This window comes from Diadema setosum, chromosome 14 (assembly GCF_964275005.1).
Source record: "Diadema setosum chromosome 14, eeDiaSeto1, whole genome shotgun sequence".
Classification (NCBI taxonomy): Eukaryota; Metazoa; Echinodermata; class Echinoidea; order Diadematoida; family Diadematidae; genus Diadema; species Diadema setosum.
In genome coordinates this window covers 20,210,661-20,234,395 of record NC_092698.1, presented here as the reverse complement: position 1 = coordinate 20,234,395, position 23,735 = coordinate 20,210,661, and the positions used below count along the sequence as shown (strand labels likewise).

At 39.8% G+C, this 23,735-nt stretch overlaps 1 protein-coding gene across 1 annotated transcript in view; it reads left to right on the top strand.

The window, feature by feature from the left end:
• Positions 1–278: 278 nt before the first annotated feature.
• Positions 279–23,735, top strand: part of LOC140238198 (DNA topoisomerase 2-binding protein 1-A-like) — a 44,556-nt gene continuing 21,099 nt past the window's right edge. Inside the window, exons 1-12 of the mRNA XM_072318134.1 lie at positions 279–332; positions 5,568–5,706; positions 6,164–6,303; positions 7,580–7,712; positions 8,356–8,463; positions 9,084–9,157; positions 9,982–10,112; positions 10,749–10,867; positions 11,790–11,910; positions 18,336–18,523; positions 21,424–21,587; positions 23,398–23,526. Of these exons, the coding sequence (XP_072174235.1) occupies positions 5,638–5,706; positions 6,164–6,303; positions 7,580–7,712; positions 8,356–8,463; positions 9,084–9,157; positions 9,982–10,112; positions 10,749–10,867; positions 11,790–11,910; positions 18,336–18,523; positions 21,424–21,587; positions 23,398–23,526 (1,376 nt within the window). The 5' untranslated portion in view covers positions 279–332; positions 5,568–5,637. The remainder of the gene's footprint in view (positions 333–5,567; positions 5,707–6,163; positions 6,304–7,579; positions 7,713–8,355; positions 8,464–9,083; positions 9,158–9,981; positions 10,113–10,748; positions 10,868–11,789; positions 11,911–18,335; positions 18,524–21,423; positions 21,588–23,397; positions 23,527–23,735) is intronic.

Here is a 23,735-nt window from a genome sequence, read left to right as displayed (position 1 = left end):
TCCCCAATCCCCCACCCCCCCCCCCCCCAACCCGCGCCGCGACGGAATCAGCTGGCGCAGTTTACAGCTTGCCCGGAAAATCACCGCAATGGAATGCGATAACTTCTCATTGAAAGACCAAACTACCATTATAAAGAGGGCGTGTGCACGTTGCCGATTCGTGCATTTCGCGCGCGTTTTCACCTCCCACGATGATTGCATTCAAATCGCGTATTCAAGGCATCATGGCGGAAGGCGGGAAGGACCAGGGAGCGAATAATTCGAAAAGTTTGGTCCAAAATTACTTGATGAAGTGATGGTTTTCACCGTGTGAAGTTTCTGAAGTTGAGCAGGTAATATGCAAGATCTTTGACATGTTAATTTTGTGGAGTTTTATGATACTGTTCATCTGTAAGTTGCCGTCTGAAGAAAGCGGTGGAAGTTGAGTTGAATTGGTAATGGTAGAACTAAATCCCTGCGCGGTGGCGGTGGATGGGTGGTATAATGCCGTGGGACACTCCGTGTGTAATGGGCATTTACCATGGTGTATACGTGTGTGTTTCCCCATCGTGTGTATCTGCTTTGAAGCGCTAATGCGAGACCATGCATGTGCTGCTGCAGTGTGTGCTAAAACAGTGTGTGGATCGACGGCTGTGGCAATCTGTCAAAACGTTCTGCGTTCATACACAGCCCTTCCCTGCATGCCATGCATGTACTGCTTCTCCTCGTGCATTGGCTGTGCGTGCATGGTGCGCTGTAGATGTGAGCACTTGCCTACATCGTGCGTGTACTTGTGTGTGTAGTTTCGACCATGACTGCTGGCTGCACCATCTTCCGACTGCAATCACACTTGAATTCTGGCGGGAATTCTCTCGGCAAAGTGCATTGGTTTTAGCACGAAATGGTTTCTAATTTGTTCCTCACTCTATCGTAAGTGTATTTGAAGCTTTTGTTTGAGTTCTTTCCCTTAACAGATGTTCCAAAGTAATGTAGAAATCTAAGCTTTTTATCCCTTCAACCTTCCTGAACGGACATGGTGGAATCTAGGTTTTCTAGACGCAATCTCACTTTGAATTTTGTGTACGGAGATCGTGGAGATGAGTGATGTTTCTCGGCGAAGTCTCACTCTCACATGTCTGTTCTCCCTGGTGACATCGGTAGAGCCAAAACGGAGTCTTTTTTTCTTCTATTTTTTTTTTGTTGTTGCTAATTTGTACATTTTGTGTTTATCTAAATTTTGTTGTAAACTTTAATCTATAAGTTTGATGTGGTCTGTTAAAATCTCATGACCATTGATGACGTCTTGTGCGCGCTGCAGAAAATAGGATTGCGGATCTCGTATGGGGTAGTATCACCATGATCACGGCTATATTTAAACTTAATTAGTGTCTAGGTCTAACCCAGTTGGACCCCTCTACTTAAAATTGTGTCAATTTGAATTCATACCGATGTAGGCCAATTATTTACAACAGGATATGGTGAACATTTGGTGCCGCTATTTATAGAGTATAAATGTCCCGGTTTGCGGCAGCATGATGTAAGGGTTTTTCCACTCTGAAACATAAACTTGCAAATTGCTTTAAGCCTGATGTCCAATTCCTATGTGATACGCCTATGCTCTGCGATCTTCTGTTTAACGCCTTCATTTGGCTCAAGAATGTTGCGTTAACGCCAAGTCCCATTGCGAAAGCATGTGCAAAAGGGCTGGCGCGTGTGCACTGACCACGAACAGGGATTGCAGTTTTGGCGGTGTTATTGTTGTCTTTCTCATATTTTGTTTTGTTTTGTTTTTTGTTTTTCGATCATAACATCCACTTCCGGAAAAAAATGGTGGCCCACATCGGCTTGTGAAAGTTCTATTTCTATGTGAAGACATGTATTCAAAATCCATAAACATTGGGAAAATGACAAAAAAATCCAGTTTCTTATCAGACCGGTTTACCCCTTGTTCTTTAACTGTGATGTTAAAAAGTACCGAAATTCTAAAATGAAATTTTGAATGCGAGATGTCGTCATATGATTTAGGTGAGAATATTTCACTTTGATTGGAGATTTTGCACATGTCATCAGTTGATTTTTGTAGATTAGCAGTGTGTTAGTGCATGTGTGGTATAGAGTGTGTCGCTGTATTCAGTGTTATATTACCAAATATGCTGTAATTGCCGGGAACGGGCGCCTGGCTGCGAACTGGGACATTTACTCTAGTCCATTTCTGTCCAAATTGATGACTTTAAGTGACTATTGTTCAGGAGGAATCTGTGAGAACGACAACTGCTCTGTATGACGGATTTGAAACCTATGCACTTGCGCTAACCAGTAGCAGTATAGCCTTTTGACTGGGCACTCTTGCAGTGTGACATGTGGTGCCGGTCGCTCCCTGCTGGGTGCATTTCACTCGAACCCTTTTGCTCGCCACTACACAGAGAAAGGGCCTTGTCTGTGGGCTGCACACATTGGGACTTTCATGCATATTGCCGATGCACAGTGTGCCGTGCCAAGGTTGTTCTGAAAAATGAAGGAAAGAACAGGGGTATGGAAATGAACTTTTGTCATAGAAAAACATCTTCTTGGCCTAGGATCAATCTGGAAATGAGCTAGTGCACAAGGGGCATGAATTAGATACAGACACTTCTAGAGCTGCTTGGATTTGTGTTTTTGTGTTTCTTTTTTCATCTTACAGAGATACCACTCTGTTGACTCGGGCGCTCCCACAGCGTGTCTGAAGGAGCGCCCCGGGGTAAGTGTGCAAACTACAGGCTACAGCATGGAGGAGACACCAGGCACCTACAATGTAACTTAACATTGTTAGTTAGAAGGGTCTAATTTATTCATCAGAAAAATTTGAAACAAATGTTCTTTTGCTTCGAGATTACTAACACATGGGGCGCTAGTGTACTTTCGCACCTCTTCATCAATTAATCTCCAAACATGCACAAACACACTCTAGATATCCAACAGCCACGGATATTTTGCATATGAGTGAGACAGGAGCAGATGGCGCAGCACGATATACCAAACATCAGCACGGCAGCGAGTGCCACTATTAATCTGTAGCTGTCTCACAGCGATCAGAGCAAGTTACTATGGTAATATCTCTTTTCCCCCTGACTTTCTGTCAGTTTGTAATGAGTTGCAATGTGATTGATGGAGGTTTGGGTTTGTTTGTGTTGTGTTGTGAGTGTGTGTGTGAATGAAAGGAGATAATGAAAAATGTGGTTAAAGGTAGGGAATCCCATTTGCATGCCTTAAATGAAGAGTTGTATAAATACAGTGGTATGTTGAAGAGAGTATCATTTTAGAAACTCCCATAAAGTATTGAAAGTGGAAGGTAACATTTAGTACATTTTTATTGACCGTTAGATTTTGAATTGAATTTTTTTTCTGGGCTCACCGTAAATTCCAGTACATTACTAGGTTACCTTTGCAGACCCATGCACTGCATGTGTGTCCATCATGCATATTTTGTGAAGAAAGTTCATCAAAACTTACAAACATTTCTATATACTTTCTTGCCACACACTCTATATGTTATTACATCAGCTCTTATACTTTTAGATTTGTGTTTATAGATAAAAAATACAGAAGACTGCAACAAAAAGGCTTAAGTGTGGCTGACACACAGAACTACTGAGTAGTTGAGTTTTGTGCATTATTCAAATTATAGATAACTGTTGACTTCCAAATTTCTCAGCAGTGGCCTAAACAAGTCCCCTGAGGTTCATATTTAATGTTTTGCTGCATTTTGGGAGGTCTGTAAAAGGTATTCCCTACCTTTAAAAGACAACAGTGAAAGTATATAATGGGAAAGGCTAGGAAAAGGGGGGAAAGATATTAAAAAGTTAAACCTGAAAAAAATGAAACAAAATGTTTACAAAAGAGAGAGTATACTTAAAATTAAAACAAAAGACAATGGAAATAAAGAAAAAAGGATACAGCAGAATGATACATAAGAAAAAGATATTGGAGAGGGTAGAAAGGAAAAGTAGTTGGAGGAAAGACAACCCATGAAGGACACAAAGAACAATTATGCAGAAAAGTAAGAGTAAATAGGAAGTTGAAAAAGTTTGACAAATGGAAACCCACAAAGAAATGATTGCTAGGAAGGAAAGGGAAGTGTAGAAATACCTGAAAATAAGGAAGAAAAGATGGAAAAGCGAGAGAAAAAATACAAGGGGCAGCACACACGTGCACGCTTCTTGTGACTGTTGGCATGTGCTTTGTTTGCCTATGTACAATACATGTATAAGAGAAAGTCTGGACACGGTCATTAGTTACTCCCATGCACAGTTTTAAATGACATCTTAGAAATTATAGCATGCTTCTCTTTGTGTGTGAATGTGTTTAGAGTACTTCTTTTATGAGAATTTCATGAAATATACCGGTAGACTACATCTGCTCAGTTCCCTGTCTGCAAACACTCCTGTGTCACCAATGTGGCCACACAGTGTATATCATGCACTTAATGCCACGGAGAATTTATACTGGATCTCGGCAGACTTGTCACACCTACCCTTTAGCAACAAGAAATATCTTTTGCATAACATTCACAGCAGGCTCCTAGCTCAACCAGCATGATGGTACATAGTGCAGCCTAAACTCTTCCTTGCAAGCTAGTTGAAAAAAAGAACTGTGACTTGCCTGCCCCCCTGCCATCATATATCATGTGATGTTGCAAATCAATTTAAGCCCAACAAACTCCATGCCTCCATCCCAAAAGGGTGCAGGAGACATTGATTTCATGCTGAACGCGATGGTATGAAAATGGTAGATAATTTTTGTCAACAGCATTTGAAACGTTCTTTTATTTGGTTATCAAGGATATGTTCTAGGCTTAGAAAAGTAAAAGAAAGTTGTTGGGAGGTTTGCAGTTAAGGTTCTGTGAAAATGGCATGGTACGTATTTGCTGCTGAGAATGTGAGTTTGTATGATTGAGTTCACGCTTTTTGGCTGTAGATGCAGTAACCGTCTTTTTTCTTTCCCTTATTGGGGCTCATCTCTTTACATTCTTCCCATGTGGCGTGTTCTTTGTTGGTTGATTTATATACCATAGCTTAACTCTTGCTGTGCTTTAGCACACTGCACCTTTCCTGAACGTGAAACCGATATTTTGAAGTTGTTAACAGTAAAATGAGTGACTGAGTGTGCCCTTGTAACTGATTGAGTTTAGTGGCAGAGGTTTGTCTATTGTGATGTCAATAGAACAAAAACTACATTTTTTGTTGTTGTTGTGTAAGTAAAATTGCATAGCTCAACAGCGAGAGTGTGCGATGGTACTTCTAACTACATGTCACGTGAAGAGCAATTGAACAATTGGATCGCTAGATTTTCTATATGTGTTGTATAATTGTACAGGCAAGGCCTACGTTAGTGTTTGCATGGCTTAAAAAATAACAGTGCATTAAAGTCCATGAGTGATATTTCTTCATTCATTCTTGAGGCATGTCCAGAATCGTTCAGTCTAGTCATTGGCCTATTGTACACTTTGGAAGTACACCCAGAGGTCATGTATTATGTTTGTATTCGAGAGATAACTGAAACAAGACAAATTTATGTAAATATCTTTTAAAACATTTTGTTTTGTCTTGTAGAGAGAGAGGAAGAGAGGTCGGCAGTTGCTACATGTACATCTCATGAAGGGTAAACTCCAGCAGATGAAGCATGAGCGTCAAAGTGAAGTTTGTCGTCGCAAGCCAGGGGGAGGAGGGGCACATGCTCAAGGCAGCCCAGGTAATGAGAGGTCCTGGAGAAATGAATGACTGCTACATGCTGAGTGAGCTATTTTAATGAATGTATCATTCACACACACACACACACACACAGTTATGCAACTAGGACTAAGGAGTGGCAGTCCATTAGTCCGATCCAATTCTTCTGATGTTACAATACTGGCCTTGTAAAATGAACGAGCCAGCTGAATGGTAGGAGGAACAAATGCATTCGGTTTCTGTGATGGTAATGACACAGAATTATCAGCGAAGTACCTGTGATATTCCTTGCCAAAAATAAGCAAACTATTCGCTGAAACAGATAAGTATGCAAATTACCTTTTGTTGCTGTTGCATGATTATCTCTCTTGCTGCTGACTCAAGATTGTGTTTTCATGATTGAGGAGACATATAAAACTGGTGCAATATTTGAATGTGTGTCCAGTGTCTCAACTCTGAAATGTCTTTTGTTTCCAAAGGCTGTCCAGAATGCACGCTTGCCCACTGAGAGAATCCTTTCAAAAGATGTTTTGAACTTGGAGAAGAGGGAGAAGCACCTGTATGTCATTGGTCAGTTCAGCGGAGCCGCATTTGACCACCTTGTCAGCCTGAAATGCAGGCAAGTGTATTCTTCAACTTGTGGGATCTTTTTCATGCATGGTATGGTGGGTTATGTGTTATACATCAACAGCTAGCAGCTTTGAAAACATGAGGTGTTAACATACATTATGTCATAGATTTTATACACAAAAATCGGAACCAAAATGCTGAGCTTGTTTTTTTTTTTTTTTTATTGGCGTATTTGACAGTACTTGGAGTATTTTTTAAAAGCAATTGGATAAATCAGTGAAGTTAGTGGTGTACATTGTATGCTGGATGAACTTCTGTCAGCGATACTTCAGTATCAGTGAAACAGGGTGGGAATGCATTGGAGGGTATTGTTAATGAACAAAGGAGCAAATGGAAAGGTATGCATGCTCTAAATGCAATTCTGCTGCATTACTCTAGTCATAACCATGGGTATTATGGCAGTGCAGTGAAGGCCATTGTCAATGTTAATTCAAGTATATTACTCATTATGCCCCACCCTTCTAGATGATGAATATACGTTGTGCGGGGAATGTATTGTTTGGGCATTAAATGGAAGATCTGTTGCATTACAAAGAATCCCCAGCATAGCTGCATTTTAGTTGAGCCCAGCGGAGGTGCGGGGAGACTAAGGGATCGCCTGCGGCGTCTGTCCATCCGTCGTCCGTCCATCCGTAATGCTACAAAAACTTGAATAACTCTCTACTGAGGACTTCAATTTCAATCAAACTTGGAGGGAAGAGTGGTTATGCAAAGTTACACATTTTATGAAGGTCACCTCAAGGTCAAAGGTCACAGGCAGGGGTCAATGAACTTTAGGGCCCAATGTTCAGTTTTTACGGCACATTTCGATTATGGCTCATAACTTTTGATGTATATGTCCGTTTGTGACCAAACTTGGATGGTAGATGTCCCCTGGGGAGTTATAGTTCATCAAAAGGTCAGAGGTCACAGACAGGGGTCAATGAACTTTTAGGGCCCAATGTTAATGGTTCATAACTTTTGATCCATATGTCTGTGACAAAACTTGGATGGTAAACATCCCTTGGGGAGTTGAAGGTCACCACAAGGTCAAAGCTCAGAGGCAGTGTCAATGAACTTCTTGGAGCTAGAAAAACATTAATTTCTTCTATGCGAATGGACAAGACACATTTTGGCACTTGACTTGTATTGATATGTAAGTGGGGGTGAGCAAGCACTAGAAGTTGACATCCCGCTGAACCTGCCATGATTCTTCTCAATCCAACAGTGGCTTTCTTTGTGTGTGCAAGATGTTTTCATAGCATGTCCTCTATATTTGTTTGCAGGGTGGTGGGGCCACAGTGCGTGATCTCGTGCTTGGAGCTGCAGGTTGCAGTGCCCAATGTTCCCCACCCAATCAACAACATTGCCATGCAGGATGTTGTGGTCAGCTGTTCAAGTGTAGAAAAGGCCAGAAGGGTAAGAGTTCGCTTCTGCACTTTTTTTCTTCTTTTTTTTCTTTCTTTTTTAATTTTTTTTTTTTGCTACCATTTCCCCCTAGTACACCTCTTGAACTTTTGGAAAAAACCAGAAAAGGGTCCGGCCGGTTAGTATATTCTGAATGTACTGCATTTTGAATCTTGGTCACCTTCATTAAACTTTCCGTGGATATTATTTATTAGTGAATGATTTACATAATGTTTATACAAGGTTCATCCAGGTATAAGGATACATGCTTAATTGGGGGAGGAGACTCTTTCTGGACTTTACAATTCTATGCAGGATTAGTCGCCATGTCATTTTTGCCATTTTGCTCGTTACTGTTTTACCATATTTTTGGTTTATCTTTGATCAAGACAAAATGAGATTTGAAATATTTTTCTTCGTTCATAAGTTGAACAAGCTCCCTTGATATTTGCAGTGTTTCCCACAACAACAACAACAACAACAAAAATTAGAAAGCTTCATAGTGCTTTGCTGGGCCTAAGTTGTCGTTGTGGTCCACACAGATTGGGATCACTAATGTATTTTATTCATGTCTTCCACATTCACACCAATGGATGGGAAAAAATATTTGTGAAATTGATGTGGTTGTAATTCCCATCTCATTTTCTTCTGGTAGGAGAATCTCCACCAGCTGATCCAGTGGATGGGTGGGCGTGTCTCCAGGGACTTCACTGAAATGGTGACGCACCTCGTGGTGGGAGAAGTGGGCTCCAAGAAGTATCATGTGAGTACTATGAAATGACTGGTATAGTAACATTCAAATTATGGATGTCTCTTCTGTCCTGATGTAGTAACAAGCTATTCTACTAACCTGTACCTCAACACTTTTCAGTATTCGGAATCCAGTTTTCATTCCTTAGTTGTTGTTACGGTGGTCAAACCTCGGGCAAGCTTTCAGGTTGTCAAGATGAACCATTGTCAGAAAAAACATGCATAGCAGTTAAATGTGTTAGTAAACCATGTATTTTTTTTTTTTTTTTTTTTTTTTTAATGAACAAGTTGATAATTTGTCTGTGTAATTAGATATAAATTTCTTTGAGGAAACCTCACTTACCAGCTTTTCCAGTTTGTGGATCTTGTGCTTGGAAAAACTTACCCCACATAATCCATTACTCTGAAGCTGTTCTGACTGAAAAAAGAAGAAGAGAAAATTCAATGAATTTAATCAATTGGGAAGTCCTCTAAACCACAATTTTCCTGTCTTTGCTGGTTACTGTGACGGATCATGTCTGTGTGTTGTATATCTTTTCATCTCCTCTTTTCTCAATGTGTAAAGTTGGAAATGCTTATAGACCTTTGTACTAACCATTTGCCATTGTGTGTGTTGGAAATGTCTCCGTTTAGGTGGCTGCAAACTTGAAGAAGCCGATCATGCTGCCAGAGTGGATAGAGGCAGCCTGGGAGGAGAGCCAGCACAAGTGAGTTTTTGAAAAACTAGACCTGTAGTAGGGCTAATCATTTGCAGTCCCCAGAACCACTGAAAATTAATGTCAGGTGACCCAATTTCCAAAAAGGTTATTCTTTGATGGCCTGATAAGGCAGCTAAAATTCAAGATGAATTTGATGTTTTCTTCTGTTTCGGGCCACCAAAATTTCAAATTCAAAGACTGTAAGGTCCACCTGAAAAAAAATGTTGGTGTCAATCCCTGCCTGTAGTAGATGCAGACATTTTTACTGGAAAATTTTTCTGTGTTTGGCAGGATAAGACGAATTTTGAATGTTTGTAATTTCATGGAAGGTCATGACAATTGAGCAAGCACTTCAAACAGCTTACCACTACCACCATGATTAAGGACTTTGGCAGCATGTACTTTAGGAAAAGGCAACTGGTCCGCATTACTACAGCAAATTCGCTCACACAACAGGACCAGTGAGCGCAAAGGAAATTACAATTGGCTAAAAACAAAGTGATGAGCAAAAATTCATGTGCTTTTGTTTATGTGCCGGTTATTTCGCGTGTTGTTCGCGGTTCAACGGCGATTCACGAAAATAAAACCACCACGAAAATTTCAGCTCGTACAGTATCTGAAACTATTGGCCCAGTATGACATTCTATTCAGTGTAAAGAGTGTTTCAGACTGTCCTATTGTTTTCCGGGCATACTTAAGCCCTATGTCAGTGATCAGTGGAGCAGTGCCACCATTTTCTGTGCGACACTGAATCTGTTCCTAACACGATTGTTTTGTTTTGTTTTTGGTTAAAGTGGAGTAAATTCTGTGATTCTTAATTATTATTTTTTTAGGCATTTCAGCGGCACAACGAAGGAGTTCATGGAGATGCACAAATGCCCAGCATTCAAAGGTTGCATCATCTGTGTGACGGGTTTGGAGGGCGCGGAAAGGCAAGAAATCAAGAATCGTGTTGGGCAACATGGTGAGTTCCAGGACTTCACGTCGTAATCAATTTATCGCAATTCATTCAATAGAGCTGTGGGAAAGGATATCAACTTTTAAGAAGAGTTTCTTGGTCAGTCCTTGAGAAAAAATTTGAAAAAATAATGGATTGTTCACGAAGGCAGTTTCTTACACTTTTGTAATGTCAATGAAGTTGAACTTGGCTGTTTTGTGTGGGTGTTTGGCTTGCCAGTATCATATTGTGAAAAAATTGTTGTTAGATTGTGTATGACTTATTGATTTGGAAACATTTTCTTTTTATTACTTGAAGTAGCCATTATTTATGAAGTAAGAGAAATTTAAGTCAGAGTTATTAGCAATTTGTGTTTGGTCTTTTTTTATGCATCCATGTTGAATGATGCCAGAGACATTTGTATGTCTTCCCCTGCTCCATACTATCCAACTGATGTGGTTTGTCATGCCCCATTTCAAAATTCTACTATGAAGCATAAAAGCATCATGCAGTCATAGCAATGGCTTGTTGCAAAGTGCACATGTATTTCAGTGGAATTCATTGAAGCATAAATACTTTTTCAATAGATTTGCCTTTGTGCATTTAAAAATGAATGGTGTGCCAAGTGTTCAAGGTTTTCTTGCTCTAATTTTGATTTTAAAGGTGGACATTACACGGGGGAGTTGAAGTACAATGAGTGTACCCATCTCATCGTGGGCGTCTCCAGAGGACCAAAGTTTGAGTTTGCCAGGAAGTGGAAAATTCACACTGTTTCCATTCAAGTGAGTATTTTATGGCATGAATCAGAAGAGTTTGTGGGATGAGTGCAGAAGTGCTCGGGATGGACAGATTCGTAACTTGACAAACAAGTTTTGAGAAGTTGTTGTACAGCTGAGGTGTGAAATAGGTCAGTAGTTGATACTGGAATAAACTGATGGGTGTATATTGGTCATCCAGATAAGCAAAAACTTGGGGACTTGTTCAAAAGACATAATTGAAACTCAATATGAAATCTTCAAGCAATGTGATTCTCAATTGTTTTCCGGGTGCATGTTTTGTGCATTTGATTAATTTGATGTCACTTAATTTTTGTAGTTTTGTTTTGTTTTGTTTTTTTAATGATTGTGCCTTAAAGAAGAATGAAATTGAGACTAGACGGTTCATCAGGAATTCTCATGACTAGACTCGGCCTGCAAAGTGGTTTTTCTTTGCCTGGTGAATACAATTTTGCCACAGTGATGTAATGCACAGTAAGAACAGCATAAAGGAAATTGCAAATCTGTATTGTTCTGAAGTGCAGAGTAGCTTGATGATGTCTGTCTGTTCAAAACAAAAAGAAATCTTCAAGGAGTGGTACAGATTTCTTTCAACTCTGAGGAGTGTTAAATCAGTAGTATACTGTAAAACAGGAAGCTTTCACAAATTAGAGGCAACAGCCTTTTTTTTTTTTTGCATCGTGAATATTTCGAACATGGCCAACCGTGATGGTATGTAGTAATACTAGCATTCAATGCAATGTGTAGACGAAAACTTTAGCGAATCTTTGTCCCCTTGCAAAATTCTTGATAAGTTTCATGCTAGTGAAATTTGTGGTTTTACAGTAAAGGTTTGGAAGGAACCGTCATGTAAGAGTATCATGATCTGTTTGAAAGGGATATGAACCTAACTCACAGACTCCTCATGTGACTTTTCTTGTCCTTTCAGTGGTTTTATGAAAGTATAGAGGCTGGCTACTGCTTGGACGAGCAGCTGTACAGTGTAATATCCCAGGAGCAGTCCACGTCCACTCCCGTGAAGGCGGCCAAACAGCAGCAGAGACTCAGTAGTGAGTGTTTGTGGACATGTTTTCCACTGTGGATTTCGATTATTTTTCCGCTTGGTTAGATAGACCCCATTCAGTCACTTGAATGATGATGAAGGCACTGTTTGATAGATGAAGCTGATGAATTTGTATCTTCCAAAGAATATAAGACGAAATGTCATAATTGTCTTGTTATTTTCAGCAAAAAGTGTAGTTCGTGTGACAGTCTCAGAGAGAGAGAGAGAGAGAGAATTTTTGTATCATAAAAGGGTAAAGAAGGGAAAGAACTACTAGCACATGAGAGAACAGGTGTGGGATGGGGGACAGGAAGTACATGAAATTGAAATCTGATGTCCTGCGAAGTGTAGCTGCTGAATTTTGTGAAATGGCAATGATGATTTGACGGAGTAGGACAGAGAAGTACATTTTCATCTCGTCAAGTTATCGATAGTGACTGCTCTGTATCGGGCGGGGCCAGTGTAATCCTGTGATGATATCAAGGCAAGTATTGCACTTACCCCGGCTGATACATGGCAGTTTTAGCACCGCTTGTAACTGTGGCAGGAAGATCAACAAGGAACCTTGGACTTGCCAAACAGTGACTGATTTCACCGGAAGCCCTGTAAACAAAGAGATCTGGCCTACTTGAGCTGGAGGAAAATACTGGATGAAATGCCAGTCCCGGTAGATCTGTGTTGGCAGCACAACTCGGCGTGCTAGCCTCGGATAGGTCGTGGTCAGTGCAGTGCTCTGAAAATATGACAGTATTGCACTTACCCCGGCTTCTCTGGGGCTTTGCAAAGTCTCCTAGTTACTCACATGGAGAGGCGTGACAACTACAGTGAAGCACGATTTCTGCCGCTACCATTTTCCCCGTTGAACTTCACAAGGAGGGACTTGCTGACAGCATCACTTGTTCACTAAGATATGCAATGTTGCAAACTGGCTTGACAAAAATTGTAATGAAGGTGATTCAAAGTTCCGTACAGTGTTTTCAAATATGCAAATGTCATTTATCAAGTTTCATCATTTTAACAATTTTAAATGAAACAAATTCATCGAATGATATTCTAATTTAACAGACCAAGTTAAAAAAAAAACTTTCTACACCCAAAAACTTATTGAAAGACACAAAGTGCTTCTCTTTTTGGACTATGCACAAGAACTTGGGAATCCTTCTTTACAATGGTCACACCTTTGGCTGTTTTGCACAGGGCGGGGCCTGTGTAATGCTGTGTGTTTCCAAGGCCAGTATTGCACTCCCCCCGGCCTTTGAATGACAGCTGCCATCTTCAAGCGCCACCAGTTTGCATCAGATGTGAGACTATTGTAATTTTGTTTGAAGAGTAGTGTAGAAATAAGGAAATGTGCTAGATATCATTTGTTAAGCAAATATTTTTCTCCCTCCACCTTTTTATTTATCAATCCTTTGTTTAAAATTCAAACATTAGGGTTGCATGATGAAGAAAAAAGTTACATGTACAGTAGGTGTAGTAAGCCTATAAAGTAGTCATGTAATCAATGATACTCATGTTATTGCATGGTGACTTCTTGGGGATTAAACATCGTAATGTTTTCTGATTAGGAAAAGTTAAGGCAAGCACTTTGATTTTGTGAGGAGGCAATGTGTAGACAAATGTTGGAAGTATAAGTGTTAGTAGTAGGAACATTGTGTTTTGAAGTAATTTCTGTTCATTTTTTCCTCTTTTTTTTTTTCAGAGTGAGGACTCTTTTCATGAGCATTCCATGTTTGAATAAGAGATAAAGGAATTTGACTCCACAATATCACACACAACTATGTCCTGTTTACCTGCACACACACACACTCACACATGCATACATTGACTGATTGATATTACGGGAATACATGTTAATAGCACCACAGCACACATGTACATACACTGTAAGCCCGTATATTTCCCAGGTGTGTGAATTCATGAGTGAGAAGCAGTTTAGAGTGGAAAAGAAGTATTGACACATTCCAAGAAAGAATTAAAGCAATTTACTCCTTTGATGTAGTAAACAAGGTATTTGCTTTACAGCAGGTGCCAATTGCAATTATGTCATTGTTCTTGTATAGATTTCCACTGTAATGTTTGTATTCTGGTGGTATTTTGTTCAATAAAAGCATAGATCAGATTCTTACTAGTCTTTTATTCCTGAGTAATAAGGTTTGAATGACATTGTATGTTGCAATCAAGTGTGCTGGTGCCAATATATACTTTTATTGAGTTTATGCAAAGATTGGTTTGTGTGACCCTGGTGCCTAAAATTCACTGTTGATAAAAAATGGACCAAATCAAAGTTCATTCTTTCTCTTTGTAATAACTAACAAGAGTTTTGATGCCTCCACCAAAGAATGCTGATGGCTTTATGGCCTCTGGATGTCTATTTCAGTCCCATCTGTAGATCTTCTGTAGATCTGTAGATCTGTAGTTCTGTAGATCTTTTCATATGGCATTTACCTGGAGACGACAAGCCGAAGGAAGCAGCATACATTACATCAAATTGTTCTGCAGAAATTTTTTTTTATTTGTACTTCACCTTATGACACACGTGTTTTGACACACAAAAAGAGGTATTTGATACTCTTAGAGCAAGTTCAGTAATGCAGGGCTGCACACTGGCGCCGGTCCGACGGTCAAAGACCGGTAAAAGTCACTGTCGGACCGGCAACTTTTCAGGAAATCCACAAGTTACCGGTCCGACATGACCAGTAAAAAAAAAGCATTGTTGGGGTCAGTAGAAAGAAAAAGAGCAGCCCCGATCAGGAAGAAACAGAATGCAAGATATCGCACTGTTCAACAAGTTTTACGCAAGTTTTCGTTTATGTCTACCGGTGCAATTTGTACAGTAAACATAGGCCTATATTATTAGTTTTGAGCACTAGCAGTCGACCAGTTATTCGCGCTCGCTTGCGCATTTGGCGCTGCTCACGCACTGCCATGAAATGCAATACATGCAAAGCATGTGCAGTGTAACTGCTTTACGTTTGCTTGCGATCGGCGGTCATGCCAGACAAGAAGCATTGATAGAAGCGCACGTATTTCTGGGTCATTTTACTCATGATTTTTTAACGCAAGATCAATCCGATCCCGGCTTCGCAGCAGCGTGGCAGTTATGTTAGAACTAATTTACTTGTGTTGATTTTTAGAAAAAGTAAAAAGACATTCAATACTAGTATTCAGCGATACAGTAAATGGATCTGATTGCGTATATTTTCGTTTTACACAGTCATTTCACAGATGAATATTTTCATTCGTTCAGAATGGTCTCATAATGAAGATAGGCGCAAAAAGGATCACGAAATCGGCCCTTCCGTGTACTTTTTAAGAACGCATGCACAAAATGTGAAGAGATATAGGGAGAAAAAAAAATCATGAAATCATCGCAGTCCCGCTCACATATTTGAGGTAGAAATCGTCCCAAAAAGGATCATGAATTCGACCGGCCGCGTCGTATCTTTCAAAAGCTTATGTACGAAATGCGAAGAGATTATAGAGGAGAAAAGAAAAAATAAAGGACACATTTGGTGAGTGCATCATAAAAGATTACAGCCGAATAACAATTCATGAACGCAATCTCGTTGAAATTTGAGGAAATAATAGGCGCAAAAAGGATCTTGAATTCAGTCCTGCATGCCGTGTTGGTTATCAAAAACACATGCACAAATGCGACAAGATTATCGGGAGAAAAATAAAAAACACATTTTTACCCTTCTGGTGCGTGCATTACAAAAGATTACATCTGAAGTAATTCATGAAATCGCCACAATCCCGCTGATATTTGAGGTAGAAATAGGCGCAAAAAGGATCGTGAGTTCGGCCGTGTCGTATACCTTTTAAGAACGCATGTACAAATGGGAAAAGATTAGCGGGAGAAAAATAAAGGACACATTTTCACCCCTTTTGGCGCTTGCATCATATAGGTTACAGCCGAATAGTAATTCATGAAAATTTCGCAATCCCGTTGGAATTTGAGTAAACAATAATAGGCGCAAAAAGAATCTCAAATTCCGCCCTGCATGCAGTGTATAATTTTGCAAACGCATCCACAAATGCGAAGAAATTATCGGGAGAAAAATAAAGAACGCATTTTCAACCCTTCTGGTGCATGTATCACAAAAGATTACAGCCGAAATAATTAATGACATATCGCAATCCCGCTGATATTTGATGTAGAAATAGGCGCTAAAAGGATCGTGAATTCTGCCGTGACGTATAGGCATGTACGCAATGCAAAGTGATTATTGAGTGAAAAATACAGGACACATTTTCAACCCCTTTTGGCCCGTGCATCATAAAGATTACAGCCGAATAATAATTCATAAAATCATCGCAATCCCGTTGAAGTTCGAGCCCGATAGGCGCAAAAGAATCATGATTTTTGGGAGTGTCGTGTATCTTTTAAGAACGCATCTACGAAATGCGAAGAGTTTATCGGGGAAAAATAAAGGACACATTTTCAACCCCTTTTGGCGCGTGTATCATAAAAGATTACATCCGAAGTCATACATGAAATCATCGCAATCCCGCTGATATTTGAGGTAGAAATAGGCGCAAAAAGGATCCTGAATTCGGCCGTGTCGTATACCTTTCAAGAACGCATGTACGGAATGCGAAGAGATTATGGGGAGAAAAATAAAGAACGTATTTTCAACCAGTATAGCTGGTGCGTGCATCACAAAAGATTACATCCGAAGTAATTCATGAAATCGTCACAATTCGGCTGATATTTGATGTAGAAATAGGCGATAAAAGGATCGTGAATTCGGCCGTGTCGTATTCGCATGTACCAAATGCGAAGAGATTATTGGGAGAAAAATACAGGACACATTTTCAACCCCTTTTGGCCCTTGCATCATAAAGATTACAGCCGAATAATAATTCATAAAATCATCGCAATCCCGTTGAAGTTTGAGGAAACAATAGGCGCAAAAAGAATTAGGATTTTTGGCCGTGTCGTATATCTTTTAAGAACGCATTTACGAAATGCGAAGAGTTTATCGGGGAAAAATAAAGGACACATTTTCAACCCCTTTTGGCGCGTGTATCATAAAAGATTACAGCCGAAGTAATTCATAAAATCATCACAATCCCGCTGATATTTGAGGAAGAAATAGGCGCAAAAAGGATCGTGAATTCGGCCGTGTCGTATACCTTTAAAGAATGCATGTACGGAATGCGAAGAGATTATGGGGAGAAAAATAAAGAACGCATTTTCAACCATTCTAGCCGGTGCGTGCATCACAAAAAGTTACATCTGAAGTAATTCATGAAGTCGCCACAATTCCGCTGATATTGGAGGTAGAAATAGGCGTATAAAGTATCATGAATTCGGCCGTGTGAAACATCTTTTAAGAACGCACTTATGAAATTCGAAGAGTTTATCGGGAAAAAATACAGGACACATTTTCAACCCCTTTTGGCGCTTGCATCATAAAAGATTACAGCCGAAAAGTAATTTATGAAATCGTCACAATCCCGCTGATATTTGAGGTAGAAATAGGCGCAAAAAGTATCATGAATTCGGCCATGTGGTGCATCTTTTAAGAACGCACTTACGAAATTCGAAGAGTTTATCGGGAAAAAATAAAGGACACATTTTCAACCCCTTTTGGCGCGTGCATCAGAAAATATTACAGCCGAAGTAATTTATGAAATCGTCACAATCCCGCTAATATTTGAGGTGGAAATGGGCGCAAAAAGGATTGCGAATTCGGCCCTGCATGTCGTGTACCTTTCAAGAACGCATGCACAAATGTGAAAAGATTATCGGGAGAAAAATAAAGAACCCCTTGTAGCGCGTGCATCAGAAAATATCACAGCTAAAATAATTCATTAAATCGTCGCAATCCAACTGATCACCAAGAGCAGGTTACGCAGCAAGTTCGTGCGCCGATGTTTAGAAAAAGTCACAAACGCATTTGATACAATCTGATTTTGTTCATTATCATTTTACACTGTAATTCACAAACAAACATTTTATCTTTTCCTTTCTTTTCTTTTCAAATTTCTTGTGCAATAAATATTGCAAGTTTTCCAAAAAAAAAAATATTAATCTGTAAAATGTACATGGGTGGGGGAGGGGATACGTCCATAAAAAACAAGAAAATAAGTTTGCAAGTCATTTAACGTTTTTCTTTAGGTTGTCGTTGTTGACCGGTAAATTTTCTGTTCGGACCGGTAAAAAATGGTAAAACGGGGCATTTACCGGTCCGACAGAGACAGGTTGGACCGGCAGAAAAAATGGGTTAGTGTGCAGCCCTGAGTAATGTTCTCTTTAGTTTTGCATATGAAGCTACCAGATACTGTAGTATGCTTGAATTAGAATGAACTGTCAACTGAATTTGGACCATATCTGAGGTGATACTTGTACAATATTGCAGACTCCTTCAAGGTTTTGTTTAAAGCCCTGCAACCAATCACTTGTGCCCTCTTTTTTTTTAGCCCTGAGCAACATCAGTGCAATAAACATGAGCAGCATACATCCTGTGGACGAGACTGCCATGACGGAGCCAAGCATCGCCATGGAAACCAGTGGGACGAGACCGTCTCGGCCATCAGATGGTCTGGAAGAGCTGGACAAGTTGGACCCTTCCTGCTGGCAGGCGGACATGTTCCTGGATGGTTGCAAGGTGAATTTCAGCTAGTATAGATTTGATGATCAACACTTTCAATCTTCCATAAACCAATTTTGAAATGCTTAGTGTGGCTGCTTTAGGTTTTTGCTTCACGGAACAATTCTATTTCAGGCCATGCCAAACTTGGAAAAGTTGATTGTGCCCTCCCCACCCCCCATTCATTTTTGTCCCCGCCAAACGAGTTCGAGCAGGGGACTATGAAACGGGCTCCGTACGTGTGTGTGTCCGTCCGTCTGTGTGTGTGTGCGTCCGTGTGTGATCAAAATGTTCAATTTGCTACTTCTCTGTCATTTATGAGCCAATTTTGATTCTATTTGCTTTATATCATAGCACTACATGGGAGCTTTGAAACTTCTACACAGAATTTCAGTTGTGACCTTTGACCTATATTGTACATTTTGCTTCAAAATGCTACTGGTTCGCCATTTCTAACCCGATTTCGATTCCGTTTGCTTTATGTGATGGCACTAGGTGAGGGCTTCAAAACTTTTATACAGAATTTTGACCTTTGACTCCTTTGACCTTTGACCTTGATTTTTGACCTGTATTGTACATTGGCTACAGAATGCTACTTCCGGCGGGGACATATATTACGCACCGCGTAATTTCTACTATTCCTTGTTTATCATTTTAAGGAAAAACACTGTAGGCACATTAGATAATTCATAATAAAAAAATATATTCTTTTCTATATCACTATTACAATGAGGTGTAATTGCCAATCAGTTTTGTTTCCTGCACATTTCTTTAGAAAAGAATTGCTTTAATGACACAAATAAAGAGATGCATACGTTACAAATTTGCTACGCAAGGTAACACTTTTTTTTTTTATTTTTTTAGTTCATATGTAAAAAACAATCCTTTTTGTACAAAACTGATATACAATAAAAGTAGGGTATCTATGCATTCACTGTGAAGGAAGACTTGACTGTTTTTGCTGAAAACACACCAATGTTACATCTGTAGAGTATCATATTGATGATGTCACAGTCTTGTAGCAGCTTGGTTCTGGTCCCAAATGAGATATACCTGCACAAGACTTTAGCTGTTGGGATGGAAGTGGGTGTGAGCATGGTCAGCATCTGTCGCATTCTCAGATGTTTGGTCTACATGAGGTTGTTGATGTTGAGAACCAGTTTCCATGGCAATAAATGGCCATGACGTCACACTTTGTTACTTTATAGCTTGGCTATGATTTCTTTGAAGAAAAAAAAAAGCAACCTATGAAATAAATACAGTATTCATCGCATAATCGGGCATCTGATAATCGGGAACCTCGCTTAAATGACAGACGCTTCCCAGAAACATTTCCAATGCACGTTATTTTCACTGGATAATCGGGCGGGGACCTCTGATAAACGGGACAATTTTTCTTCAAGCGATCTTTGATTTTGTTGATATTTTACACAAAAAATCTACCAAAATACCACAACAATATTTCAAAGATTCCCTATCAGTTGTCGTTTACATCAAACTTACAAAGCAAGCTTCGGACTGGTGTGTTTTGACCTCCGTCCATCCAGTACACGTACATTTCAGCTCGCTGCCCGCCTTCGCTTTTCTGTGCATGTGTATATATGGCGAGCCAGATCGCTACAACACATGTACAGTGCAGTGATCGCGGCAAGTAAACAATCAAGCCGTGATGATTGAATGATTGAAGGACTTTTCATTGACGTTCCCACATCGTACAGTTCTGGGTAATCATTTCCCATGGTTGTGGATATGTATTTATACAGAACGCCCTACGTGTCCAAGAATTCTACGAATGTTTAAGAAAGTGCTAGCTTTTAATCCACATATTTTGTGTTCGAAGAGAGGTGACAGAAGCCGAACCCGGTTGCGATTACTCTACATCATTGCGAGGATGCAGGGACAGCTAGAGGGTCGCGCCGAGGGGTAGCGTGGTTGTGTATTCATGTACATGTACAGTACGTCAGTATGCATGCGTGTGTGTGTGTGTGTGTGTGTGTGTGCACTACATAATGTACATGTCGTATGCCGTTAGTGTATGGTGAGTGCTCATCGCGAAATCGGGCACCCCGCTTAAAGGGGCCGTGTTTGCTACTCCCAACCTGTCCCGATTATGCGATGAATACTGTACTGTAAAAGTGGAAATTTTCGCGGTGTTGAAATTTTCGCGCATTTCGCGCATCAACAAACTAGCGCGAAAATAAAAGCACGCAAATATTTTTGATTTCTATATGGGTAACCTGTGCGTGATGTCTTGATTCTGCGAAATTAAAAACTCGCGAAACTCTTCTTACCCGGCCAAGGGCGAAAAATTAGTCGCGCGAAAATATCCACTTATACAGTAGTGGCATTTATGGAAGTTATCAGGTATGTCAACTGTCGATTGCATGTGCGACTGATTTGTGCGTTTCAACGAACTGCGTACATTCGGTGCCTATTGCTTCTGAGTTAGCGGGTCCACTATATCGAAAAAAACAAAGCATCGGCTGCATGAACACATGTACAGCAGGTGTAGACTAACAAATTTTCATCAAGTATGAGAGAAAATTAAGTATGGTAATAACATGATTGATGTTCAGTGAGTAGCAATTTAACAAGTTAAGTTAATAGCAATCATTCAGTTGAATAACAATTGAATAAGTACAATGACTAGCAGTTCAGTTGAATAGCAGTTGAGCAAGTTCAGTGAATGGCAATTGTTCAGTTGAATAGTAATGGAACAAGTTTGGTGACTAGTAGTTCAGTTGAATAGCAGTTGAATAAGATCAGTGAGTAGCATTTGTTTAGTTGAATAGCAGTTGAATAAGTTTGATGACTAGCAATTGTTCAATTGAATAGCAGTTCAGTTGATACAGTGAATAGCAGTAGAACGAGTGAAGCAGTGTTTTACCCTTGGTTTCCTGTGATCCTTTTTACTGCAGATATTTCTGAGTGGTTTTGGTGGGCAGCACCTCGAGAAACTGCGACGGATCGTGAACGCGGGCGGCGGTACCCGCTTCAATCAGATCAATGAAAATGTGTCCCATGTTGTTATTGGTAACAGAGTAGACGAGCATATATCAGAGCTGAAGTCCTTACAAAGCAAGTGAGCAAAGTGGGAAATTGTCTTCTTTTAAAAACAAACAAACAATACAATCTTTACTGGAAATTTGCTCAAAATAAAATATATTTTGGATTCAGTGAATGCTTAATATGAATAGAACACATCAGTGAAATTTGAGGAAAATATGACACCTCATTCAAAAGTTGTGAATTTGTAAAGTTTTGGTTGAATTCGTTTGTGGTCATTGCTTGATAAGAAGACTACAACAATTTGTGATATCGCAGTATGAGTAAGGCAATGATAAAAAGAAACTCCGAAGAGCATCCAACATATTTTCCTTTTTGTGTAGCATAACGAAAGAGCACTTGACTATATACCTGTGTGAGGAGGCAGGGCGAATGATGTTACCCTTAATGATAATGTCAGTGACAGACTGAAAGGAATGTGTGTTTTACAGTAAAAAGAAAAAAAAAATGAAATTCTACATATTTTTTTCAGTTAATGTTGTTGTCCTACTGTAACACACTGAACTGCTGTCGTCATCTTGGGATGGCGGCACTAATAATCTAAAAATTTACAACAGTTGCATGGATTTTTCCAATTTTCCTCAAATTCCACTGATGTGTTCTACTAGCATTGCAGCATTCACTCAATCCCCCATGTATACATTGAGGTAATCTCCCCTTTAACATTACCGAGTTGCCACAGTTGCTCTTTAGTATTGTAGTCACCATGCCAAAAGTCAAAACAACTAGCAGAAATGTCTCACTGAAGTGTTATGCTCCCAGGAGCTCTTGAATCAAAATGTAAAATGGCGCATGACCAAGTCTTCAAATGCATTAACACTTGAAAGTCTGAAGACTTTGATTTTAAGTTTGCATTTATTCACATTGCACATAAGAGCTTTAAGTCAGTAGTGAATGGACCCTTTAAAAAGGTGTGATTTGAATTTTGCTCGCAAGTTTATGTAAGCACCTTGTGATTATATAATATATTGTAAAAGTGGTTTCTATCGCAGTTTTATTTTAGTGCTTTTCGCGCTTTGAGGTTGAACTGCGAATTCAACATCACGTGAAAATGATTTGAAAAGTCGTGCGAAATTAACCATGCAAGGAAATGTTTTGAACTCGCCGCTTGTTACAACGCTATTGCGCACACGCACACACGAAGATTCCGCTCATTGAGTGTATTGATGGTCAACACACACACAGGGATACCGCACAATGTAGGTCAACTCCTGTGCGCGTGGGGCCCACGCGTGCGGTCTGTATGTTATAAAGTACTTGAGAGACGGGATTTCAGGTAAGCCTGCATTTAATTTTAATTTCCATTTAATAAATAAAAGGGTAATTGAATTAGAGTTTGGGTTTTCATGTGCCAAATATAACAGTTTTTGCTGACTGAATTCACAGATTTTGCCGACCTAATTTAAACACACAGGAAAAAGTCAGCACCGATGGAAACCGCGAAAGTATCTGTACGTGAAAGAAACCACTTTTACAGTATAATGAGGAAAAAGCAAAACAATCTCAACCTGGATTTGCTAAGAGATGAGTAAGTCATGACAATATATGAGAATTTTGTTATTGATACTATGAAAAGTACTCTTTGTTTTCCCCCTGTGTACCATTTCAATTAAGTTCACTCGTTGCTGATGAGAGTATCCTTGTACCTTTTATGATTATCTTCAAAAATATTTGTCTGGTATTTCACTAGAATGCAGAATTTATCGTAAAAATCTCCTTGCTGCATATTACTGATATTCTACTTTTACAGTAGCAGTGGCAGTATTGTTTGGAGGCATAATTCACACAGGAATTTACTGAGTATCCATTCGTGACCGTTTTCCTAGACCCCACCTAGTGTCCGTCCAGTGGCTAATAGAGTGCATCAAATCAGGCAGACAGGTGTCTGAGGGTGACTTTGAGCTGAGGGACATCCTTGAGGGAGAAGACGACAAGGAGAATGAGGTCACTTTCAAGTAAGGACACATTAACAAAGCCAACGAGGAATCTCCTTTCGCCTGGGAAGTGAGATGCTAGGAAATCTTGAATTTACTTCGTCTAGTGCACACTTTGCTGGTGAGGTGTGAGTAGGCACAGTATTTTTTGTAGTCCCCAGCAAACAAGGGTTGCTTGACATTTCATTGTGTGTGTGTGTGTGTGTGTGTGTGTGTGTGCACTTACCCAA